Source organism: Oryctolagus cuniculus, chromosome 10, assembly GCF_051225735.1.
Source record: "Oryctolagus cuniculus isolate XC-2025 breed Fujian yellow rabbit chromosome 10, ASM5122573v1, whole genome shotgun sequence".
NCBI classification, from domain to species: Eukaryota; Metazoa; Chordata; class Mammalia; order Lagomorpha; family Leporidae; genus Oryctolagus; species Oryctolagus cuniculus.
In genome coordinates this window covers 19,093,941-19,115,620 of record NC_142876.1, presented here as the reverse complement: position 1 = coordinate 19,115,620, position 21,680 = coordinate 19,093,941, and the positions used below count along the sequence as shown (strand labels likewise).

At 47.7% G+C, this 21,680-nt stretch overlaps 1 protein-coding gene across 5 annotated transcripts in view; it reads right to left on the bottom strand.

Annotated features, from left to right (window-relative positions):
* CCBE1 (collagen and calcium binding EGF domains 1) overlaps positions 1–21,680 on the bottom strand; it is a 251,702-nt gene that overhangs the window by 166,341 nt on the left and 63,681 nt on the right. For 2 of the 5 annotated variants that reach the window (XM_089305028.1, XM_089305031.1), the window contains exon 1: positions 7,030–7,179. The exons of the other annotated variants lie outside the window; for them this stretch is intronic. In XM_089305028.1, coding sequence (XP_089161154.1) covers positions 7,030–7,067 — 38 coding nt within the window. In that variant the 5' untranslated portion in view covers positions 7,068–7,179. Of the gene's footprint in view, positions 1–7,029; positions 7,180–21,680 lie in introns of those variants that run through there. 5 annotated transcript variants of the gene reach the window in all.

The following is a 21,680-nucleotide window of genomic DNA, read 5'->3' as shown; positions in this document are numbered from 1 at the left end:
CTGACTTGTGCTAACGAGGTACTAAAAAGCATGACGTTGCCCAAGCCTTGCATGGGTCTCTTGTGAGGATTTCAGAATCCAAGTGCCTGTGTGAGAAAGCAACGTATCCACAGCACAGCTCATCCTGTTCCCCCACACCTCCACCACAAACTGCAGCCTGTTCCGTTCCCGAGTGCACGGTGCAGCCAGACATCCAACAAGAACAGCTGCAGATCCAGAAACTTCCTTGCCCCACTTAGCTCACTCAGCTCAGCCCCTTGACAACTCTGAGTGCAGGTCCCTGTGCGTCCTTCCCTCTTCTCCACCTGCCTGTCAGTACTGAGGCTCCTAGGTCTTGATCAGAAAGCCCCTGGGTTTCCCAACCATTCATAACCAGTCTCGCCTGTCCACCTCCCTCTGCCCCTCCAAAGCAACCCCGGGGACTCAGAGCTGTCAAACCTGGCCTGGTTCCCTGCCATCCCCAGGGGCGTCACTGAAGACACCTGTCAGAGCTTCTCTTCCTACCCAGAATCCTCCTCTCTCTGCTCCCTGACACTGAGCTCAGGTGCACTCTGTAGGTCTGCCCACTTGGTTCCTTCTCAGTACAGCAGCCTTCTCCATCCACTCAGACACCGTTCCTCATTCCAGGGTCACTGCCAATGTCATCTGTACCGCTCAAGCCTTTCTAACCAGCTGTCAGGGGAAAAAAATACCACTTGTACAGTTCCTAATGCATCTGGTCTACACCTTGATCGTGTTACTGTAATTCTAATTTTTTGATTCCTCAACACGATGTTTGGCATGCAATTTATTTACCAGCTGCCTTGCTCTGTTATGTATATGAGGTTCTTCCGGGTGGAAAGTGGGTGCTAACTTAATGCCTCCCCTGTTCCATACCCCAATCCCCACCACCTTAGAGGGTGAGAACCTCAGGGGACCCTTGCTTTTGCTCGCTGGCACACAGCTAGAACAGCGCACACAGAAGGCATTTGGTATGTGACCACACGGAAAGGCTGAGTGCGTGCGCTCAGGAAAGGGGAGGATTATTAGACGCAGGTTACTTTGGAAAGCAAGCCTGCTTCATGGCCCAACTGGGACCAAGAGGAAAGCTACGCTCAGCTGCAGCCCAGGAACAAGGCCCAGGTCGTCCTCTCCACCTTGCTGCAGAAAGCAGGTTGCCTCGTCCCATGAGTGAGGCCGCTGTGGAGTCTATGCAGGGGATCCCACAGTCACCGACCGATGGAGGAGAAAGATGCAGAGGTGGCAGGTTTGAGAATGCCCACTTACAGCGAAAAGGCAGCCAAATGGAAAAACGAAGCACGGGGGCGCCAGAGTCCGTCCTGGAAAACCCTGACTCACAGACCCCAAGGGTGGTCCACCAGTTCCAAGGTGATAGACTCCAGGCTAAGCAGCATTATCCATAGTGAGCCAGCTTCCACTACAGACATTAAGAACATGACAGCAACAAGTGGCCTCTTTAACCCACTCAGAGAATATGTGTCCCCAAGGAGGGAACATGTCTTCCCAGGCTAGAGAGGCAGTGCCATGGTGGCTGGGATTTGTCACTTGGCAAACTCCCTCTGGGGGTCTGTGCCTAGTCCCAGCCCTGCCTCCTCCAAGGGCAGGTGCTCCAGCACTGGACAAGCTGTACTCACTTTCCCAGGAACAGTGTCTTCCTGTGAGTCCACGTATCTCCCACGATGTTCACCACACGATACACGAGCTGCCAACTCAACGTCTAAGCCTTGTTCTCCTCCAGACTCGGTGACTAATGGCGTCACGTTGGGCAAGCAGGTTTCCTCCCTGAGGGTCTTGGACTTCACAGCTGCTAGGCGGGGAGGAGGCCGCCCGTCTCACCCTCACCCTGGTTTCTCTGGGCTTCAGAGCAGCTCTGGTTTCTAGCCTTGGTCACACAAATAGAGCGATCCAGACTTAGCCCCAGGCCGTTCTCATCAGAATTGCTGGGACCAGAACGCAGGCATCAGTCACCATAAAACAAACAAAAAAACAAACTTCCAGGTGATTCGAATCAGCAGCCAGAGCAAGGAATCACTGCTTCCTAATTGACAATACTAAAATGGCAGCAATAATGACCAAGATTATCCCTGGACTGGGGCTGTCTGAGGCTTCCAAGTCCCTCTGCAATCCCCTTAGGGGCAGGGACTAAATGTTTCCTTTGCATTTCCCATCCTGACCTGCAGACTTCAGGTTTTTGGCAATTCCTTTGATGTCAGCTCTAAGCTGGAAGTGCTTACAGATTCTAGGCTGACAGTCTTTGTCCAGCAAATCTACCTTTGAAGATGGCACCTGCATGACCACAAGCCCAGCCTATGGCAAAGGCATGATCTGAAAACCTGTCCCTCAAAGGTCAGCTCCAGAGGCAAAGATCAGGAAACATGAGAAAGGGGATTTTCTTCCACATGGAGAGAAATGCAATTTTTTTACCAGGGAGGAAACCGCCCGGTTTTGTCTGGCCAAGAGCAGGTCACAGGGCAGGAGGCGGGATGAAAGGCAGGCCAGACCCTGCTTGGGGCTACTTTCTCAGAGACTGGCCTGCGAGGATTAAAAGCAATGCCCATGTGGCCTGGCTGGCCTTTGACTCAGCTCAACACCTTCTCTTGGAGAATTTAACAGGCAGGCTTATCAACTTCTAGACTTGAAAGGCAGCTGAATGGGCAGCTTTCCCTGCCTTCTCCTCCGACTTGAGGATTACTAAGGTCAGACCCAAGCCACACCTGTCAAGTGGCCTCTAACCCTGAGGATGCTTCTGTTTGGTCCATCACCACTGTGGGTGGAAAAGGACAGCTCGGAGCCAGAACTGCTCAAGCCACTTTGGAACTCTCATGTCACGGAGAATCCATCAGACCTTCGTAAATTCAGGGACAGACCAAGCCGCTCGCCTCAATGTAAGGGGAGCATGTGGGTCCAGGATGCATTTGATAAATCAGAGTGAAGTAGCAGAAACCTAGGAAACCACAGGACGATGATCGGTGTGAACCAATTACACTCAATTGTATAGGAAAAGTCAACCTCCTCATTAACTATGGATTCCTTTTCAAAGTTAATTTTATGGTGCTGCGTCATTTAAACACCAAGTCTGGAGCAGCCAACTCTTACAGAAACTGACAGCATCACCTCCAGACACACAGGTACACTTCTACAGAAGCCCTTCTTTGCACCTAAACCTTGTGGGCTATTAAAAACTGTCTATTTGGAATGGAAAAAAGTACTCGGGATTTATTATCGGTGAGTGTGTGCCTGTGAGTTTTTAGGAGTTTATGCTACTTCACTGTTTTATTATTGCATTGAAAGCAAGAAAATAGGAAGGTACTTCAAGAAGTTTGTAGGAAATAAAGGATAAGCTTATTTTGGTGTAAGACATTTTCAAATAATAACAGATACTCATTTTCTATGAACTCGTTCTATCACTTCAAGGCCTTAAAATAGGTCTTAGCCCAAACGTCTGTTTACCTCAAAAGCATACATGATTTAAATCACACTGGAAATGTGATTTGATTATATATTTACTGAAAACCTAAAGCAGAACTTCAAAATACTGCATTTCTCAATGTCAGACTATCTTGTGAGGAGGGGTATTTCTTCCCCCAAATGGAAAGCCTACTGTTATAAACCTACACATTAAATAATTCTTCCTTATTCGTTGGTTTGTGACACCTGCTTTATTTTATATTAAAGTCTCTCATGCGAAGTTCTAGGATTTATCCTGTTCCATGTAACTGCTTTTTTTGGCCAACACACTTCATTTAAAAATAAACATGGTGCTAAATTCACTTTTATCTGGTCAAATTGGCCTCATCTCTCCTTTCTCCTCACTTGGAATTTTGTTTCATATTCTCACTGGTATATGGTCCCAGATGAATTATAGATGCTTTCAACCCCTTCCCCATTTTTGAAACTCTCCCCTAATTATGATCTAGGGAAGAGGAGGCTAAACCATCCCAGCTGAGCTTGTATTTAACTACAACAGTCTTCACAAACCCCTTGTCATCTACATTATCCAAGGAAAGCGTCCTCGATTCTTTTTAACATGAGCCAGCCAAGTAGGTGGAATTTATGGCAGAGAGTTGGACAAGTGAGGGCATGCACCTCCATCCCATTCAGCATTTCTACAGCTTGTGGCCTTCATCACTGTGAAACAAGGGGGAAGAAAAGTGGAGGGTGGGAGAGGAGAGAAGAGGAAGGGGCAGGGGGAGGAGAGATGGACAAGGGCTGGGGGGACAGGTCCACGCAGGCACACACACAACACAGGCGCAGCTCACGCAGTTACTGTGACTTTTCTCTGGAGTGCTGGAGGGATTGCCCTGGATACAGAGAAACCCCTTCTACGTCTCGGCACACACCTGGTTGGAGGAAGGCACTTTGGGGCAGGTTGCAAGCCGGTGGCTCACAGGGCTGCAATTCACTGTGCAGTGCAGCCGTGTCCTCTGCAGCTTGCACGAGAACAGGCTGCGCTCCTTATTCAAGCGAGTCTCTAACTCACACAGGACCAAGCAAACGCTAGCCCTGCACATGGCAGGATCTCGGCTTGGTTTCCAGGCTGATGTCGCCATGCTAGCCAGAGTGGCCAGGGCCACTGAGCTTCAGTTCTCCACGGAGGAAGCCAATGCAACGTAATCCAAGTGGGCCCACTGGAGGAGGAAGTGACAGAGCCCTGGGGAGTCCAACTTGGCCTCTGCAGTCATGGCCGAGTGTGCCAAACGTCTCATTAAGAAGACTTCCAGAGACTCAAAGTGCAACTAGAGCATGTGACCAACCCTCGGGGCTGCTGGAAAATAATTCATTCTTCATGGACGAAGCCCCTGCTGATCAGCCCAAACGAAGCTCACGTGCATACTCAAGAGACCAAGGGGGCTCAGGGCGGCTCCCACAGCATGCTTGTCCCGAGGTGTGCGGGTGACAATTCCTTGGACAAGATCAATCAGCCCCTCCCTCCTCTTGGACTGGGCCCGAGTTAACCACAGTCCTGTCTCCAGACATCTGCACTGCCTGACCACCTGTGTTGATACTGGAGTCACTCTAGGAGACTGTGCCCACATACACGGGAGAGGCCAGGCCATCCTACCCCTCGACATGGGAGACAGTTGCAGCGATCAGCAGCCCTAAGTAAGGGCAGGTGCTGCGCTGTACCAGGATAAGCTGCCACCGGGACACCTGTATCAGTTCCAGTCCTGACTACTCCTCTTCTGATCCTGCTTCATAGGAACAGAGCAGATGATAAACGCTTGGGCCCTCGCCACTCACATGGGAGACCTGGGTGGAGTTACAGGCTCCCGACTTTGGCTTGGCCAGCCCTGGCTGCACAGGACATTTAGGAAGCGAACCTGTAAGGTGGACACCGTGACACTCTGCCATTCAACTAAGAGAAATAACCGTTAAAAGAAACAGCGTTAAGTAGGAGTCACTGTGATTTACTTCGTCTCTGTTCATGTCTCACATTACCAGGTTATAACCCAGAACTACCCTCCAAGAAATGGCACTACCCCCACTTTACTGGTGGACAGAGACTCAGAGGTGACTCACCTGTCCAGAGTCAGCCCACAGCCAGGGCCCAGGGTGAATGGGAAAGCCTGTTTTCTGGGGACCCCACCCACTGTCCTCTTTTTAATTAGAAACTGGACAGAAGCAGCAGCTTCAAGTGATCAACAGTAGCCATTTGCAGACGTCCGAGTCCAGCCAGGGCATTGTTCCCCCTCCAAGAGACCTCAGCACTAGCGGGCACCCTCGGAACCACCAGGCAAAGCCATGTGTGCGCATGTGTCCTCCCAGACTGCCAGCCCTTCCTGTGCTGGCGCTGAAGGATTCCAAGCTCGTCTCCTCCCAGGATCTTTCCACCACCGTGCACCTGCTCACTTCCTCCCCAGCAACAGTTCTCACCTGTGTTCAGCTTCTGCTTCTCAGGCACATTAGTAGGAAGCTGGAGCGCAAGCAGAGAAGCCTGGATTCAAACCAGCACTGCAGTATGGGATGCAGGTATCCCGCACCATAGCTTAATCCACTGCATTACAACACCTGCCCCAAAGGCTCCGAGTCCTTGCTAGGTTTGCTGAGAACATTCCCTCCCACACCCACTCTAATCAGGGACACTATCATCATTTTCACTACAAAAGGAAAGTGAGGTACGGTGTGTCACTGGGGCACTTGTCCAGAATGAGAGTTATGGAATGTCAGAGTCAACAGTCACACCTTAAAAAAAAAAAAAAAAAAGAGTTGTTAGGCAGAGTTACAGAGAGACAGAGTGATCTTCCATCCGCCGGTTCACTCCCCCAGTGGTAGCAACAGCTAGAGCTGCACCAATCTGAAGCCAGGAGCTTCTTGCAGGTCCCCAACATGGGTGCAGGGGCCTAAGGACTAAGTCCATCCTCTAGCTGGGGCCATGCTTTCCCAGGCACATTAGCAGGGAGCTGGATCAGAAGTGGAGCAGCTGAGACTTGCTCTGGCGCCCACATAGGATGCTGGCACTGCAGGCAGTGGCTTTAACCGCTACACCACAGCCCCAGCCCCCAGGTTCCCTTCTAACCCACCAACGGCACCGCTTGCACCTCGTCACCTGCTTCTTACCCAGCCTGCAGGAAGGTGGAGCTTCCTCCTGGGACATTACTGTGCAGGATACAGTCACCTAACACACACCCAGGGCACACAGACAGCCGGGAGTTTGTCTTGAATGCTCATGCATCCTGTTGTGCGCCCGCTACACAGCCGCATGCTGGGGCTACACTGTTGTGTTCTGGTGAGGGTGGGGAAGGGGTGCACTTTACCATCCCAACACTGTCCTGTTGAAAACACGGCTGCTTGTTAAGGACACTCATAAATTCCAGGGACTGCCCGATTTTGCAATCAGAAGAACAGACTGAAAATAGCAAGTCACGAGCAGCTCCTCGCTTTGGGAGAGATGAGCCAAGCCTGTCCAAAGGAACCGTGTGGTTTTCATTAGACATGTTCCCCAGGGTACCGAGACCCAAACTGCGAGGCCAGGAGGAATAACACACATCTGGATATAAAGGCGGGTGGGGTAGCTGAACCGAGAATTACCTTTCTGCACAGAGAAGAGGGTGGTCTGGCCAGGCCATGGCTGACTGCACCACACATGCAATTCACACTGAAGACATGTAGCCGCCTGCCCGCGCCGCAGAGCTCCTGGTCCAGGAGGGCTTCCAGCTTCGGCTGCCCTCATTCCTCCCCGCACGGCCCTAGGGCTGGCCAGCAGTATTACGGATGCCTCCTTGTGATTGGCTGGCCACTAACATCCCAGCCTGGAAGCCTGCAGCCTGTGACATGACCATTCCAAGGCTATGACCGAACAGTTGGGACACAGCCGTAAATGCCGGAGCGTCTTCCAGTTGAAACAGGGGAACCAGTCGGGGTGGGGAGTGGTGGAAAAGAAAGAAGGCATCTCTTCTGGGACAAGGGATGGGCTTTTAAAATGTTAGGAAATTCTAAGTCCATTCATCCCATTTCATCGTTGGCATTCTCCAGGGGCTAAGACAAAGCAACAGTTAGGCTTCCTACCACTAACGCAGTAGGCACAGGGGAATTTTTTTTATACTGTCAGAGGCAGTAGCAACAAAGCAGGGTGACCGAAGTCCAAGGTGAGCCTTAGCTTCCTGTCAGTGACAAGCATGTGCCCATCACCTTTAAGTGTGAGAAGGTTCCTGATGCAGCAAAATGTAATGCATTAGAAAGAGCCTTTGGCCAGGTTCTAGTCCCAGCTGCTCCTCTTTCAGGACAGCTCTCTGCTGTGGCCCAGGAAGGCAGTGGAGGATGGCCCAAGTGCTTGAGCCCCTGCACCCACATGGAAGACCAGGAGGAAGCACCTGGCTCCGGATCGGCGTAGCTTCAGCCATAGCAGTCATTTGGGGGGTGAACCAACGGAAGGAAGACCTTTCTCTGTCAAATTAAAAAAATTAAAATTAAAAAAAAAATTAAAAAAAGAGCGAGCCTTGGATGAGCTCAGGGCTGGACTTCTGAAGCAGCTCTGTGAACCTCGGCCAGGCCACTCCTTCCATCGCTATCAGTGTTCACCAAATCTCAGTCCATCCAGTAACCACCTGGGCTGATGCCTTTTAAAAAGTTACCTGACCTGAAAGCAAGTGTATAGTCATGGATAAAAAGCGATAGAAAATCTTGACTATAAATTGATGGTGCTCAACCATGGCTGAGCATGGGTATCTGTTGGGCAATTAAAAAGTCACAGCTGGATCTCTGGGTGGCAGGGGACCCAAAGCTGTCATGCATGCATTACTTTAGAAGCTCTTTGGGTGGTTCTGATGTGCTATCAAGTTTTAACACCAGTGTCATAAATGAAGCCCGAGTCTCCTGCGATGCAGCGGGTAACAGCACAGCCGTGCCACTTCACCCACTCAACTCACGCCTGTGGGAGCTTGGAGCCTTGCCCTCTTCTCAAAGGGAGATACGTCAGCCAAGTATGAAGAGCAAGCACCAAAGAGACCTTCATGACGTCATCAAGGAGAGTGAATGAGATTGGAAAGGGGGACCAGCATCTCTGAATGCAGAACAAGCTGGGGGAGTGGGGAGGGAGTCTGGAGATTTCACAAGTACCTTCCAATGCCTGTTTCTCTGCAGTTCTGAAATCAATCACTGTTGCTGGGGTCAAGTGCTAGGTCCAAATACTGTGCTGAAACTTCCTCCCCATAGTGGTGGCATTGAGAGGGGACCTTTGGAGGTGATTCAGCGATGAGGCTGACCTTGGCAGGGGGCTGGAGGGAACCAGCTGGGGCCTTTAACTCTCCTCTTGATGGCCCAATCTTCGAGGACAGATTTTCCAGACACCAAACCTGCTAGCCTTTACCTTGCACCTCCCAGCCTCCAAGGATAGAAGTTACCCAGAACCAGGTATGTTACAGCAGCCCAAATGCACTGTGGCTAACCCTTTACAAGAAGAGACTCATGACTTCTCTACGTAATATTTGCACAGACATGGACACCTGATGGACTGAGCTACAGAGGTTTTCCCTATTCTACTGTCTCCTTTGCTTCCTGCAGTACATTCCTGACAAGAGTCTGCATAGCAATTACTTTTGTACACAAAGGTTTACCTTAAAGTAGATCCAATTTCAAGAATCCCACAGGAAGTCCTTGGTTAAGGGAAAGCACACGGTTTGCAAAGTTCAAATGTTCCTTAAAGTGAAAAGCCCCTAAAAGGTACTCCTCAGTGTCTGGACAAGGAAGAGGGCAGCTGTAAGGGAGTATTGTGGCAGGCAGCACGAGGGGGCTATACAGGCAATGGTAGGAGAAAATGGTTTATTAACTTACACCATGGTCCTGGCATACAATCACTACCTTAACATGGAAAACACTTCAACAGCAGGTGTTCTGGACCAATCTCTCAGGATTCTGTTGCTGTTAGTCCAGTTAACTCAGTTTTCACAGCAGAATGAGTAGGTAGTATCATCATCCTCACTTTATGCAAGAGGTAGTTGGAGAGGCCAGGCACCTTGTCCCAGGTCACCATGGTAACTGGTGGCGAGGATGGGACAGGCCTTTGGGACATGACTCCTGAAGCCACTCAATTGCTGACTTATGCCACCTCCACTTAAATTAACTGATCAAATCTCCAAAGAACTGAGATAATTAGGAAAGTACTTTAAAAACTTGGTTTAAAAAATGGCATTTAAAGCAGCTTATTTTGGTGCAGAAACTTTGTCATCCATGCAGTGTTTTCATCATACATGACTGCAAAATAAAAGTTCTGCACCAAGCTGAAGTTGCCCTTTAGTTTTATTTTCCATGAACTTCTTGAAGTCGTTTCACATGGTGTTCCCATTCTATACACAGGAAAATTAAGACCAAGGGGGAATTAAGATATCAATTTATGGCCCCATGGCAGTGCTGAGGTTTGAACTGGGTTGGTCCTGAGTCTGTGCTCTTAGTCCCAGTGATCTCCAGCCTCCCCACGTACTTCTCAACCTTGCCCACGACCTTGGGAACACAGAGATCGACTCCTTCATCATGTTCCTACTGAATGAGTCACTTCAGAGAAGTCGCCATCATTTATGCACACAGCAATATACAGGTGTCCTGGGTGCAGACTGAAGATCTATTTCCTTTTCATGGCGATCTAAGTTTCCTAGGGTGACACGTGCACTGAGGTCTACTATTCCCATGTTCAGTATCATAACACAAGTTTAACCCTCAAAAACTTGCTAAAATAAGAAATTCCAAGTCACTGCTTACCAGCTACGTGTTTTGTGAAAGCATTATTTCCTTCGTGTATACAGCCCATCAGACCATTCACACTCCAGTAGGTGAAACTGTCCACCTCAGAGAGGAAGGTCAAGTCCTAGTTCCCGGTACCTGGGAACATGGCCATATTCGCAAACAGGGTCTGCACACTATCGAGTTTCAGCAGGTCATGAAGAACTAGGGGGAACCATAACCCCACGAATGGTTTTGTGAGGCAGTAATCTGGACACACACACAGGGAGAAGACCAGGTGACAGAGACGATCGAGATTAGAATGATGCAGCGACCAAAGGGCGCCGAGCACTGCCACCCACCACCTGGGGCTAAAGGGACAAGGAACATTCCTTCCCTGGAACCTGCAGAGGGAGCAGGGCCCTGCTCACACCTTGACTTGGTTTCCCAGGCTCCAGAACCCTCCGAGAACCCATTTCCATCGCCCAGAGCCACCTCGTTTGTGGCTGCTCATTACAGGAAACAGACGCTGGCATGCTGCAGAAACTCCCTCAAAGCAGACGACACACGCCAGGACCAGATTTCTATCTTCCAGGATATTTTCAAGTATCTGATATTACACCAAGATCAATCAAAGGGAGACTGCTATTTTTCATTTTAAGAGAGAATTGACAGAAAAATATTCCTTTTTCTTTATTGGCTTCTTTCAGAAATAAGTGTTATTTTTTTCCCAATTGTTTTTCTTCTAGGCCTACTCCCCTAACCCCTTGTGACATGAGGTGATGGGAAAATCTTTCTTCACTTTTTAAATACACACAGCAGCAAGGAAGTAAGCTCGTGATCTGATGTGCCAACAGTCCAAGTCCCAGTCCAAGCCAGCAGCAATGCTGTTAGGGACAATCCTCAGATGGGGCCAAGAGACAGACGGTTTCTGCCACCACCACAACGTCACAGCCTCCTGGAACAGATGGTGGTCAGCAGACACGATGGACTGTGACACCTCCGGAACCCCAGTGGTGAAGCTGTGTCCTCTCTGCTCCGAGTCCTTCCAACCTCACCCGACAGAAAAAGCCGCTTGTTCGTTAGAGCCCATCTTCACCCTTGACTGCCAGCCCCACGGTGCCAGCTGCCCTCTTCTGAAATGTCACACCACTCAAGCTGAACCACTTGGGGAGCCAAGTCTGCTACGCTACCCCACCCACCTACAGACATCCCAGATTAGAACACACTGCCGGCCCCACCTTAAACACACAGACGCCACTGCTCATCTCTTCTACTGCTGACTTCTGGGGCTCAGCCCCATCAGCTCTCATCCCTATTACTGCAGCAGCCTCCTACACTATCCTGTTTATACCATGCTCCCCGCAGCGTACTCAGCCAGCAGCCAGAGCCATCAGAGATGTCAGATCCCACCACCAGCTCTGTGAAGACTCTGCAGTCTCTCTCGTTGGGGGAGGCCCCTACCACTCCAACGTGGCACTCTAATCCCACGTATTCCTGTCAGTGACACTCAGACCTCCTTCTTGCTACCAAAGGCCTTTGCATTGAGTGCTTTCTTTCCAGAATTGCCTTCCCCCAGATATCATGGAACCAACTCCCTTACCTCTTCCTAGTCCCAGTTCAAACACCATCTTCAAGAACTCCTGGGTGACAACTAACTGAGCACCAAAAAGGAAACCTGTTAAAGTGAAATGAACACTAAGAGAAATGGTGACTTGATCAGCCCTCACCCTGACTGTTGATGAGCAACTTAATATGTTATCCCTCTTAGTATTTTTTTTTGTTTGTTCTACTTAATACTTTTGGTTGAATACTGTAATCAATACACAATTCTTAAGTGCTGAAACTTAACTGAAAAGTGATCGCTGTTAAATATAAGAGTGGGAATAGGAGAGGGAAGAGATGTGCAATTCGGGACATGCTCAAGCTGACTTACCTCAAACGGTAGAGTTAGAAACATACCAGGGGATTCCAATTCAATCCCATCAAGGTGGCATGTACCAATGCCATCTCACTAGTCCCAGTGATCAATTTCTGTTCACAATTGATCATACTGATAGGACTAAGAACCAAAGGGATCACAGAAACAAGAATAGTGTCTGCAAATACTAGCTGATAGAATCAAAAAGGGAGAGAATGATCCAACATGGGAAGTGAGATACACAGCAGACCCACTGTCCTAAACAGCACTCTGGTCTCAGAATCAGCCCTTAAGGCATGCGGATCCAGCTGAAAAGCCCATGAGAGTATTTCAGGCATGGAAAGCCAAGACACTCTGGGGGAAAAAATAAAACCTAAATGAAAGATCTCTGCGAATGAGATCCCAGTGGAAAGAATGGGTCATCAAAGAAGGAGGTACCTTTCTCTGAAGGGAGGAGAGAACTTCCACTTTGACCATGGCCTTGTCTAAATATGATCAGAGTCAGTGAACTCAGGGGGCTTCCATAGCCTTGGCAGCTCATGACAAGAGCCTAGGGAGATTACTGATGCCATAGACAGGAGTGTCAATTGGTAAAGTCAACAACAGGAGTCACTGTGCACTTACTCCTCATGTAGGAACTTTGTCCTTAGTGTGCTGTACATTGAGATTTAATGCTATAACTAGTACTCAAACAGTATTTTTCACTTTATGTTTCTGTGTGGGAGCAAACTGTTGAAATCTTAATGTATGCTAAACTGATCTTCTGAATATAAAGAGAATCGAAAATGAATCTTGATGTGAATGGAAGGGGAGAGGGAGTGGGAAAGGGGAGGGTTGCGGGTGGGAGGGACGTTATGGGGGGGGAAGCCATTGTAATCCATAAGCTGTACTTTGGAAATTTATATTCATTAAATAAAAGTTAAAAAAAAGTTTTAAAAAAAATAAAAATAAAGAACTCCTGGGACCACAACACTCATCACAACAATCCTCTCCCACTCCCAGTTCTGTTTTTCATTTATAGATTTCTCAAACACCAAGATCTACTTCCTGATTGTGCTAATACCTTACTGTCTTCTCCCCTCCCCTGCAGAACATAAAATGCACAGCTACAAGGATCTTAGTCTGCTTTGCTCATGAATACACCCCAGAATCAAGAACACCTGCCATCACAGAATGAGCTTCATGAACATTTGACTGAGTCGAGAGAAGAGAGCAGTCACCATCTCAAGACATTCTTTCTACCAACAATTCACTTGCTTTTGCTACCTGTGGAGTCAGGAATATATAAAACAGTGCAATGTTCTAAGAGCAGACTCAAGACGACAAAGCTAGAATCCACTTCCTCAGGATGAGACTGTGGGCTCTCAAAAATGGATGAACACATGCATGTGCACCTAGTTGTTCTGAGAAGCTTGTTGTGGGGAAAGGAGATGGTGCTCTCAGACAGAGAGCCCACAGGACAGGCCAAAGAGTGGAGGATGTGAGTAGGCTCAACATCTGGGCCCATTCCAAGTTTCACCTGAGTTCTCGCCCTTCCCAGTTATTAACAAGGCTCTGGAGAATAGACAGGGAAAACATCTATGGGACAAATAGAAAAGTAACATTTCCAGAAAAGTCTATCGCCCAACGTCATTGACAGAACACCCTCACTGGTCCACCAAGATCCATCTCCATGAGGAAACAGAAGTTCTCGAGGTCCCTGGGACCTAGAAGCAGCCACCATGTGCAAGAGGACAGGGACTTTGGCCCCTGTCATTTGTGTTGCATTAATCTCCCTAAGTAAACCAGATGTAGCTCATCAACAAGTTGCTGGCAGAAGACAAATTCATTATTTGAAAGCCTTTGGGAAAAAAGCCATTCAGTGTTTTTTTTTTTTTTCCTTAAGTAGCTCTTTCTATATACACATTTGTGTGAAGTGATCAGACCCAAAATAATTTGAAACATGCTTGATCTTCACTTTCTCATTAAGTTTTTGATGAGATGCCAGTTTGCTTCTCCTCTCTGGGTAACAGAAAATCTCAAAATTTAGGTTTGTTTCATTATATCTGATCCTTTCGTGGGTCAAGAATTCAGGAAAGGCCCAGCTGGATGGTTCTTCTGCTTGGTGTGGCATCAACAGAGTTTCCATCATGTCACTCGGCTGACTGGTGGGGCTGGTCTGGAGGACCCTTTGTAAGGATACCTGTAGAAAGGCTCAAATTGTTGAAACAAGTACACGTGGCCTCTCCACCCTGGTGGTTTCATGTCTTGTAGCATATCTAAACTCCATGATCCAGTGCCCCCATTGAAGAAGGCTACATGGTATTTGTGACCTCTCCTCAGAAGTTGTACAGTATGTACTTTTGCTGTATTCCATCTGAAGCCATCTCCAGCTCACCAGAATTAATGGAGAAAATAAAGGTTCCCAACCCCTACCTCTTATCCAACAGTGGTTTCTATGCTTAGTCACATAGTGCATCACTGGTTTTCTGTTTTTCTTCCAGATACCCCGTGGTTTCCCTTCCCACCAATTCCTCAATCATGCAGCTATTTGTTAACCCCATCCTAGATGTCTAGTGATATACCAACACTGGCAGGTATTGAAGCCAACAGCATACTTTCAGCAATGAGTTGACAAGTAAAACGGCTAAGGCCATGGGCATCTGTTCTTTTTGATTCTCAACCACCCAACCTTCTGGAGATGGCCCTCGAATCTTCCTTTTCAGGAATGATGCTTTCCTTTAATCTCCTGTGATTGAAGTAGGCAGATGACCTAGACCTGGCCAATAAGAATACACTAGTAATAGCAAATGGTTCTATGATTAACACATGGCTCAGTAAGATTAAATCTCAATCCTCTCTAATTTTGGGGCTGTGTAAAGTAAGCATGCAGGACATGAAAAGGAGATGGGGATACAAGTATTCCAAGGTACAAAGGCAACTCCAACGGCAGAGTCAAGAGACAAAGTGAGAAAGGCTGAATCTTGATGAGATAGTTTGCAAGAAGCCTAAAGCCAGCTTATACCTAAAATTTACAGGTACCTAAGCCAAGCAACTCCCTCTTTCAGCTCTCAAGAAGCCCAAGTTGGGTTTCTCTCACTTAGCTTTGAGAGTCCCAAATTACACTCAGGAAGATGGCAGCATCATGCTGTGAACAATGGATATACTGTAGAAGACAAAAAGGCACTTACAGAATGAACCTCTAATGTCAGACAAGAAAGGCAATTTGGATAAGGACCTTTGACCAGTAGAGCCCAGATGTGCTGCCTTCATATCACAATATGATGTGCAGACTAGCATGGCTCAAGTCATTTTGATGTGGGCGGGCCGGCAGCCTCCGTGCTGCAGTCCTATGGCCCACAAACCACACACTCTGAAGATAGGAAAGGACTGCAAGTTTTGCAAGTGCATTCCACATCATGCACCTGAACCTCACTTCCTCGCATGCATGTGACACCATTATGACCATGTAGATACTGAAGCTCCATGTCGAGACCCACGAACCTTCCGAGATTCTCAGAAATGGGGACACAGAAGCCAGGAGTATTCAAGCCCAGCCCAAACTTCACTCCACTGGAATATTCAGCTAGGGCACCATCTCCTACCCTAAGAAGGAAGACACCCATTTTGGTGAGGGCAGCCACCCTTTCCTCCATCATGAAGAGAGGTTGCCCACTCTCACATCTGAGTGTCTACTCTGTTAAGTAACTCCTACTTTCCCATACAGCTATGTCTCCTCAAATTTCTTCATGCTTGGAGGAAAAAAAAAAAACTCAGCATAAGCCTAGCTGGCAGCCATGTTCCCCACAACAATTTTGCTGCAACTCAACCCAAACTGAATTCCAAGACCTTGAGAAACAGGCAAAACAGCTGGGGGTTAAGAATCCTGGGCACTGGGCAGCTTAGAACTGCCAGCTTTTCCCACCAGGTGGCACCCCTGCACTAGAGAGGCAGAAAGCTTGGGGGGGGGGAGGGCAGGGCAAATGGACTAGAATTAAGATCCTTAGAAGTTCAGTGTTGATCATTTAAATGGGATCTCAGAGTGAAAAGATAACAGGAAATGTGATACTACAAAAGCTGGGGCAGCAAATGTTTACTCAGTACCCCCTCTATATACAGCATTTGACTGCTATGCTTCCTCCTTTGGAAAAAAATCTACCACGGACATCCCTAAGAATTTCAAATAAAATTTAACATGAATGTCTTAAGAATTTTTAAATCTCATTGAAAAACCAAGATTAACCTGCAAAAGTTTTTAAGTTCCAATATAAGAGGACGAATAGTCAGTGAATGGAGTGCTATTGACTAAGAGGACAATAGCAGTCCCCATAGATGTGTGTTCCTAGAATCATCCCAAGCTATTCATTTTGCTATGAAGAAACAATGTTCCCAAAGGGGACACAGTGCCCTCAGCAGCACAGGAAACTGAAGGCTGTGCAGTCAGGGAAGGGTCCATTGTTGACCTAGGATCTTGGTTAAGACTTGGCAGCTAGGAACAAATTTGCAAAGTAGAAGGTCACAGAGTGAGCCAATGGAAGAACCAAAAGGGCAAGTCAAATATTCACTCTGGAGACTATTTGATTTTGAGATGAGCTTTAAGTACTCTGTGATTAAATAAGTTCATTGGTAAGAGGAGGATCCAACAAGCTTCCTTCTTCTCTAGGCTCAACTCACGGTAATTCATACTCCAGGAGTTCACTGGTAGGAGGTGTCCTACAATCCAGCAAAGCACAGAAGTGACCTAGGGCGATCCATGTAGGAAACAGTGTTGAAGCAGCCAAGCACCACAGAAATGCTGCCGCCGCTTCACAAGACAAACAATTTTGTTTTATTAAGAAAACTGAAAACTTCCTTCCCCTGCTCTGGTTGCTAAGCATAGACCAATTAGCTGAAAACAGTCATGGTGAGCCCCCGGAACCCCACTGTTACATTTCCTCTCTGGGTCTAGTGTTCTTCCCAGGATGCCTGCTCTGAGAATTACTGTAGATCCTTTTTCCAAAGACATTAATTTTCTCTACTCCAAATTCAGGCATATTGTCTCATTTCATTATTTATTGCTGATAACAGCAAAAGGAAAAACTCGTGCTAAGTTTCTGCCTCTGCTGACAACAGTTCCTGTCCCTCCCTCATCATCATCTATGTAACTCACTCATCAGTGTGTCCAGTTCCCTCTGGGTCCCTGGTGCAGTTGCTGAAGGAAACTCAGCCAGGAATAACCTGAGACGAAACACTGAGATTAAGTAGCCAAGAGAGGTAAGGGCAGCCAACCAATCCAAAAATGGGCTTTTACTGCTATTTGCTCTTACATAATGTAGGGTTTTTTTTTTTAATTACCCATAAAGTTTGATAATGAAGTATCAGGATCCTCTTGTGGTATCAACATTCCAAAGGAAAGAGGATCCAATCATTAAGTGAGATTCTACAACTGCACAAACACCAAAACAAAAGGTCTTATTTTTGCCTTATAGGAAAGTGTTAGTGAAGCTGTGGATGATTACCCCTAAACCCAAAGGGACAACGCAATATGGGAATTTAAAGAGACCTGGAAAAATGTGCTTGCAAAGTTGTAGGAACTGTGGCAACTGTATGAGAAAGAAATGAGACGTCTAAATAATTTTGTCTCAACAGTCTGCCCAACCCTAGGGCACCTGGGAAGCACAGGTGGAGCAAAGGTGACATGCTACACCTCAAGCAGAAGTCAGCTGCAATCATTTTGCAACATGGAAACAGGACTAAGGGTTCTACTCTTGAGGAAAGGCAGGTAGGAGAACCTGGAGGCCAGCAAAGGGAAATAGGGAAACTTGGCTGTTTGGGTCTCAGCTCTAGGTAGATAAAGCATCCATGTTGGGAACCCATAGTCACACACACATGGGTTCACACAGCTTCAGGTGTTGCATTTATCCTAAATGCATGAACTGGGATCATACAATCCATCTAAAGCATTCCCAATTTGAAGGCACTTCAGGGTACCTGGCAACGCCCCGTCCCAGAGATGATGTGGGCAGCACGAGTACCCAATCAAGTGCACAGCATAGAGGAATTCAGCTCCTGGAGCAGGCAAAGCAAACAGACAAGAAAAGCAGGATGCCCCTAGGAGACCAGACAAGAACCTTCAAGTGAAGCACAAGAACGACCCAACTAGAAATATTATTCAGGAAAGTAGCTCGAGCTACACCCTGAGCAAGAAACAAGAGCTAAGTGACCAGGGACATTCAGAAACCAAGTGGAATTGCAAAAATGTGTTGCCACCAATATGTGAACCTCAAAATAAGTAGATCAGAGCAAGTTCCTTATCTGAGGAAACTTCCCAGTACTCAGTGGGGAGAGGGGGGTGGGTTGAGGGATGAGAGGTAGAAAGTAAGGTCTAACAGATGTCTAAATGGAAGTTTTTTTTTAAATAATAAAAACACAGTATTTGAAGAGATAACAGCTGAGAACTCCTCAGAAATGAAAGACACAAATCCTCAGCTTCTGAAAAAACAAATTCTAATTAGAGAAGCAGGAAAAAAGGGCTTACATCTAGACACAAGCAGAGTAAACCACAAAGCAGAGGTTAAAGGCAGAAGAAAAAAAAGGCGACGACTTCAAAGCAATGACAGCTCGGTGTTAGACTTCAGCAGCTACAAATGGAGGCCAGATGACCGTGAAATCGTAACTTCAAAGTGTCCTTAGGAAATCGTCATCAACCTGGAGCCCTGCGCACTGCTGAACTTGAACTGGGAAGGAGGCAAAACAGCAGTTCCAGGAAACAAGAGAACGTACAATGAGCACGTGACCAAAGGAATTCCTAAAGCATGTTTTTCATCAGAAGCACAACTATCTCAAAGAAACACTTCAGGTGAAATAAGGACAAGGAAAGAAACAGAACTGTAGAATTAAAAAAAAAAAGACAATTACAAGAAGGGTCCAGTTTTCAAAATTCAAACACAGACCTAAAATATTGATCAAAAATTAAAGGTATGATGGAAAGGGATGATCAAAGTTAAAATGTGTTCTAATGAAATACTGAATGCATTGTCTCCCTGAATGCAGTAACAAGAGACTTGAAGGTGAATGGGTATATTCAGACTTTAAGAGTAATCCACTATGGGGCTGACTCTGTGTAGTAGGCTAAGCCTCTGCCTGCAGAACCAGCAACCTATATGGGGGCTGGTTTGTATCCCAGCTGTTCTTTCTCTGATCCAGCTCTATAGTATGGCCTGGGAAAGCAGGGGAAGATGGCCCAAGTGCTTTGGCCCATATACCCACGTGGGAGACACGGGAACAGCTCTTGGCTTCAGATTGGCCCAGCTCTGGCCATTATGGCCATTTAGAGAGTGACCCAGCAGATGGAAGACCTTTCTCCCAGTCTTCTCCCTCTGTAATTTACCTCTCAAATAAAATCTTAGAAAAAATAAGCCATTAATGATTAGAAATGCAATCTCTGGATCTGAACAGGTAGAAGAAAAAATTTAGAGGAAAGGGATACAATAAAAAGCAACAGCACTAGCATAGAACAAAGCAGAAAGTGACCTACAAACATTAAAAAAAAGTTACTGAGGCCGATGTGTGGTGTAGCGGATAAAGCCAATGCTTATAGTGCTAGCATTCCACATGCACCAGTTCAAGTCCCAGCTGTTCCTCTTCCAATTCAGCTCTCTGCTATGGCCTGGGAAAGCACTGGAAGGTGGCCCAACTCCTTGGGCCCCTGCATCCACCTGGGAGACCCAGAAGTTCCTGGCTCTGGCTTTGGATTGGTGCATTTTTGGCCAACATGGCCATTTGGGGAACAAACCAGTAAATAAAAGATCTCTAACCCTGCCTTTAAAAAAAAAAACGACTTGAAAGATTTATTTGAAAGTCAGAGTTACACAGAGAGGAGAGGGGTCTTCCATCCACTGCTTCACTCCCCAGCTGGCCACAACAGCCAGAGCCGCACCCATCAGAAGCCAGGAGCCACTTCCAGGTCTCCCACATAGGTGTAGGGGCCAAGGACTTGGGCCACCTTCTACTGCTTTCCCAGGCCATAGCAGAGAGCTGGATTGGAAGAGGAGCAGCTGGTGCCCATATGGGATGCTGGCGCTCAAGGCCAGGGCATTAACCTGCTGCACCACAGTGCCGGCCCCCAAATAAATCAATCTGAAAATATCACTGGGGCTGCTGTTGTGGCTCAGTGGGTTAAACTGCCACCTGCAAGGTTGGCAGCCTATGTGAGCACAGGTCCGAGTCCCTGGGTGCTCTGCTTCTGCTCCAGCTCCCTACTAACACACCAGGAAAAGGAGCCCTCACCCCTGTGTCTAGATATCTAAGCAGTTTATAGTTTTCCTCGGCCACAGCTCTATTTCATTCCCGACTGGATGAGTTCACTTTAGACTTGTGCTAAGAAACTCCCATCGGAATTATAGGGGAGAAAATTAGCAAATAAAGCAAACCAACAAAAGGCCAACAGCTGGATGGGTGAGGACTTGACACCACTTAAGGACATTCATATGCTCACTGGAATACAGGGACACGGGAATGTGAGGGGAGAGCTTTGCTTCTCAGACTCCGTATTTCTCAAGCTTTAAGGCATGTGTCCTCCCGCGTTACCCCCTCAGAGGATCCATGTGTGGGATGGGCAGAACGAGATCCCTGTCTGGCCTACCTTATGCTTTCAGAACAGAGGGAATATCCTTCAGCTGAAATGCTGGGGGCTAGAGGTGTTTTAGGCTTCAGATTTGCTTTATTATGGGGTATTTGCATATATATAAGTGATGAGCTACCTTGGGAATCTGACCCAAGTCTAGATAGGAATTTGCTTAAGAAGATGTACTCATTTATTTGAAAGGCAGAATTACAGAAGGAAAGACAGATCTTCCACCTGCTAATTCACTCCCCAAATAGCTGCAATGGCTGGAGCTGAGGCAAGTTGAAGCCAGGAGCTTGGAGACTCCATCCTGGTCTCCCCTTAGGATGACAGGAGCCCAATTACTTTCTGCTTTCCCAGGAACATTAGCAGGGAGCTGGATCAGAAGTTTAACAGTCGGGACTTGAACCAGCACTCATACGGGATGACACCATCCCAGCTATGGCTTGTGGTGGTCCTGAGGGGAAGGGCTGTGAGCCGTGTGCAAGGCAGAAAATGCAGACACCTACGTTACTTGAGTATTATTATCTGAAGGTCCAATGGGCACACTTGGCCCTGCTGGCATGTGTGCATCCTGCCCCAAGGTCCACAGCACAACGATAAAATCCCAGGAACCAAGCCCTGCTGGGAGTCACAGAGGCGGCCTGGGCAAGGCCGCAGGAGGCTTGGGTCTGTTGACCGTGCTGCCAAGTTTCCCGATTGGACTGTGCCATGATGATGTTCCTGGGAGCCGTGGTATGGAGCCGTCCCTCTGGGAGGCTTGATCCAGATCTGGGCCCCACACAGCAGCCGGGAGGGCAAGCAGCCTCTGCTAAGATTGGCTCCAGGGTCTGGGTTGCCCAGTGTCTCCGTGGGAGGCAGTGAATGAGCTATTTGGCAAGTGCTTCAGGGCTTCCTCTGGGTAAGTCCTCCATGCACGGTGACCAAAAGTGGATTGCCCTTCACGCTGAGGGCAAGGCAGGGCTGGGACAGGGTGGCAGGCTCGTTACCTGACTGCTCCCTAGAGTGGATTTTCTTTATGCC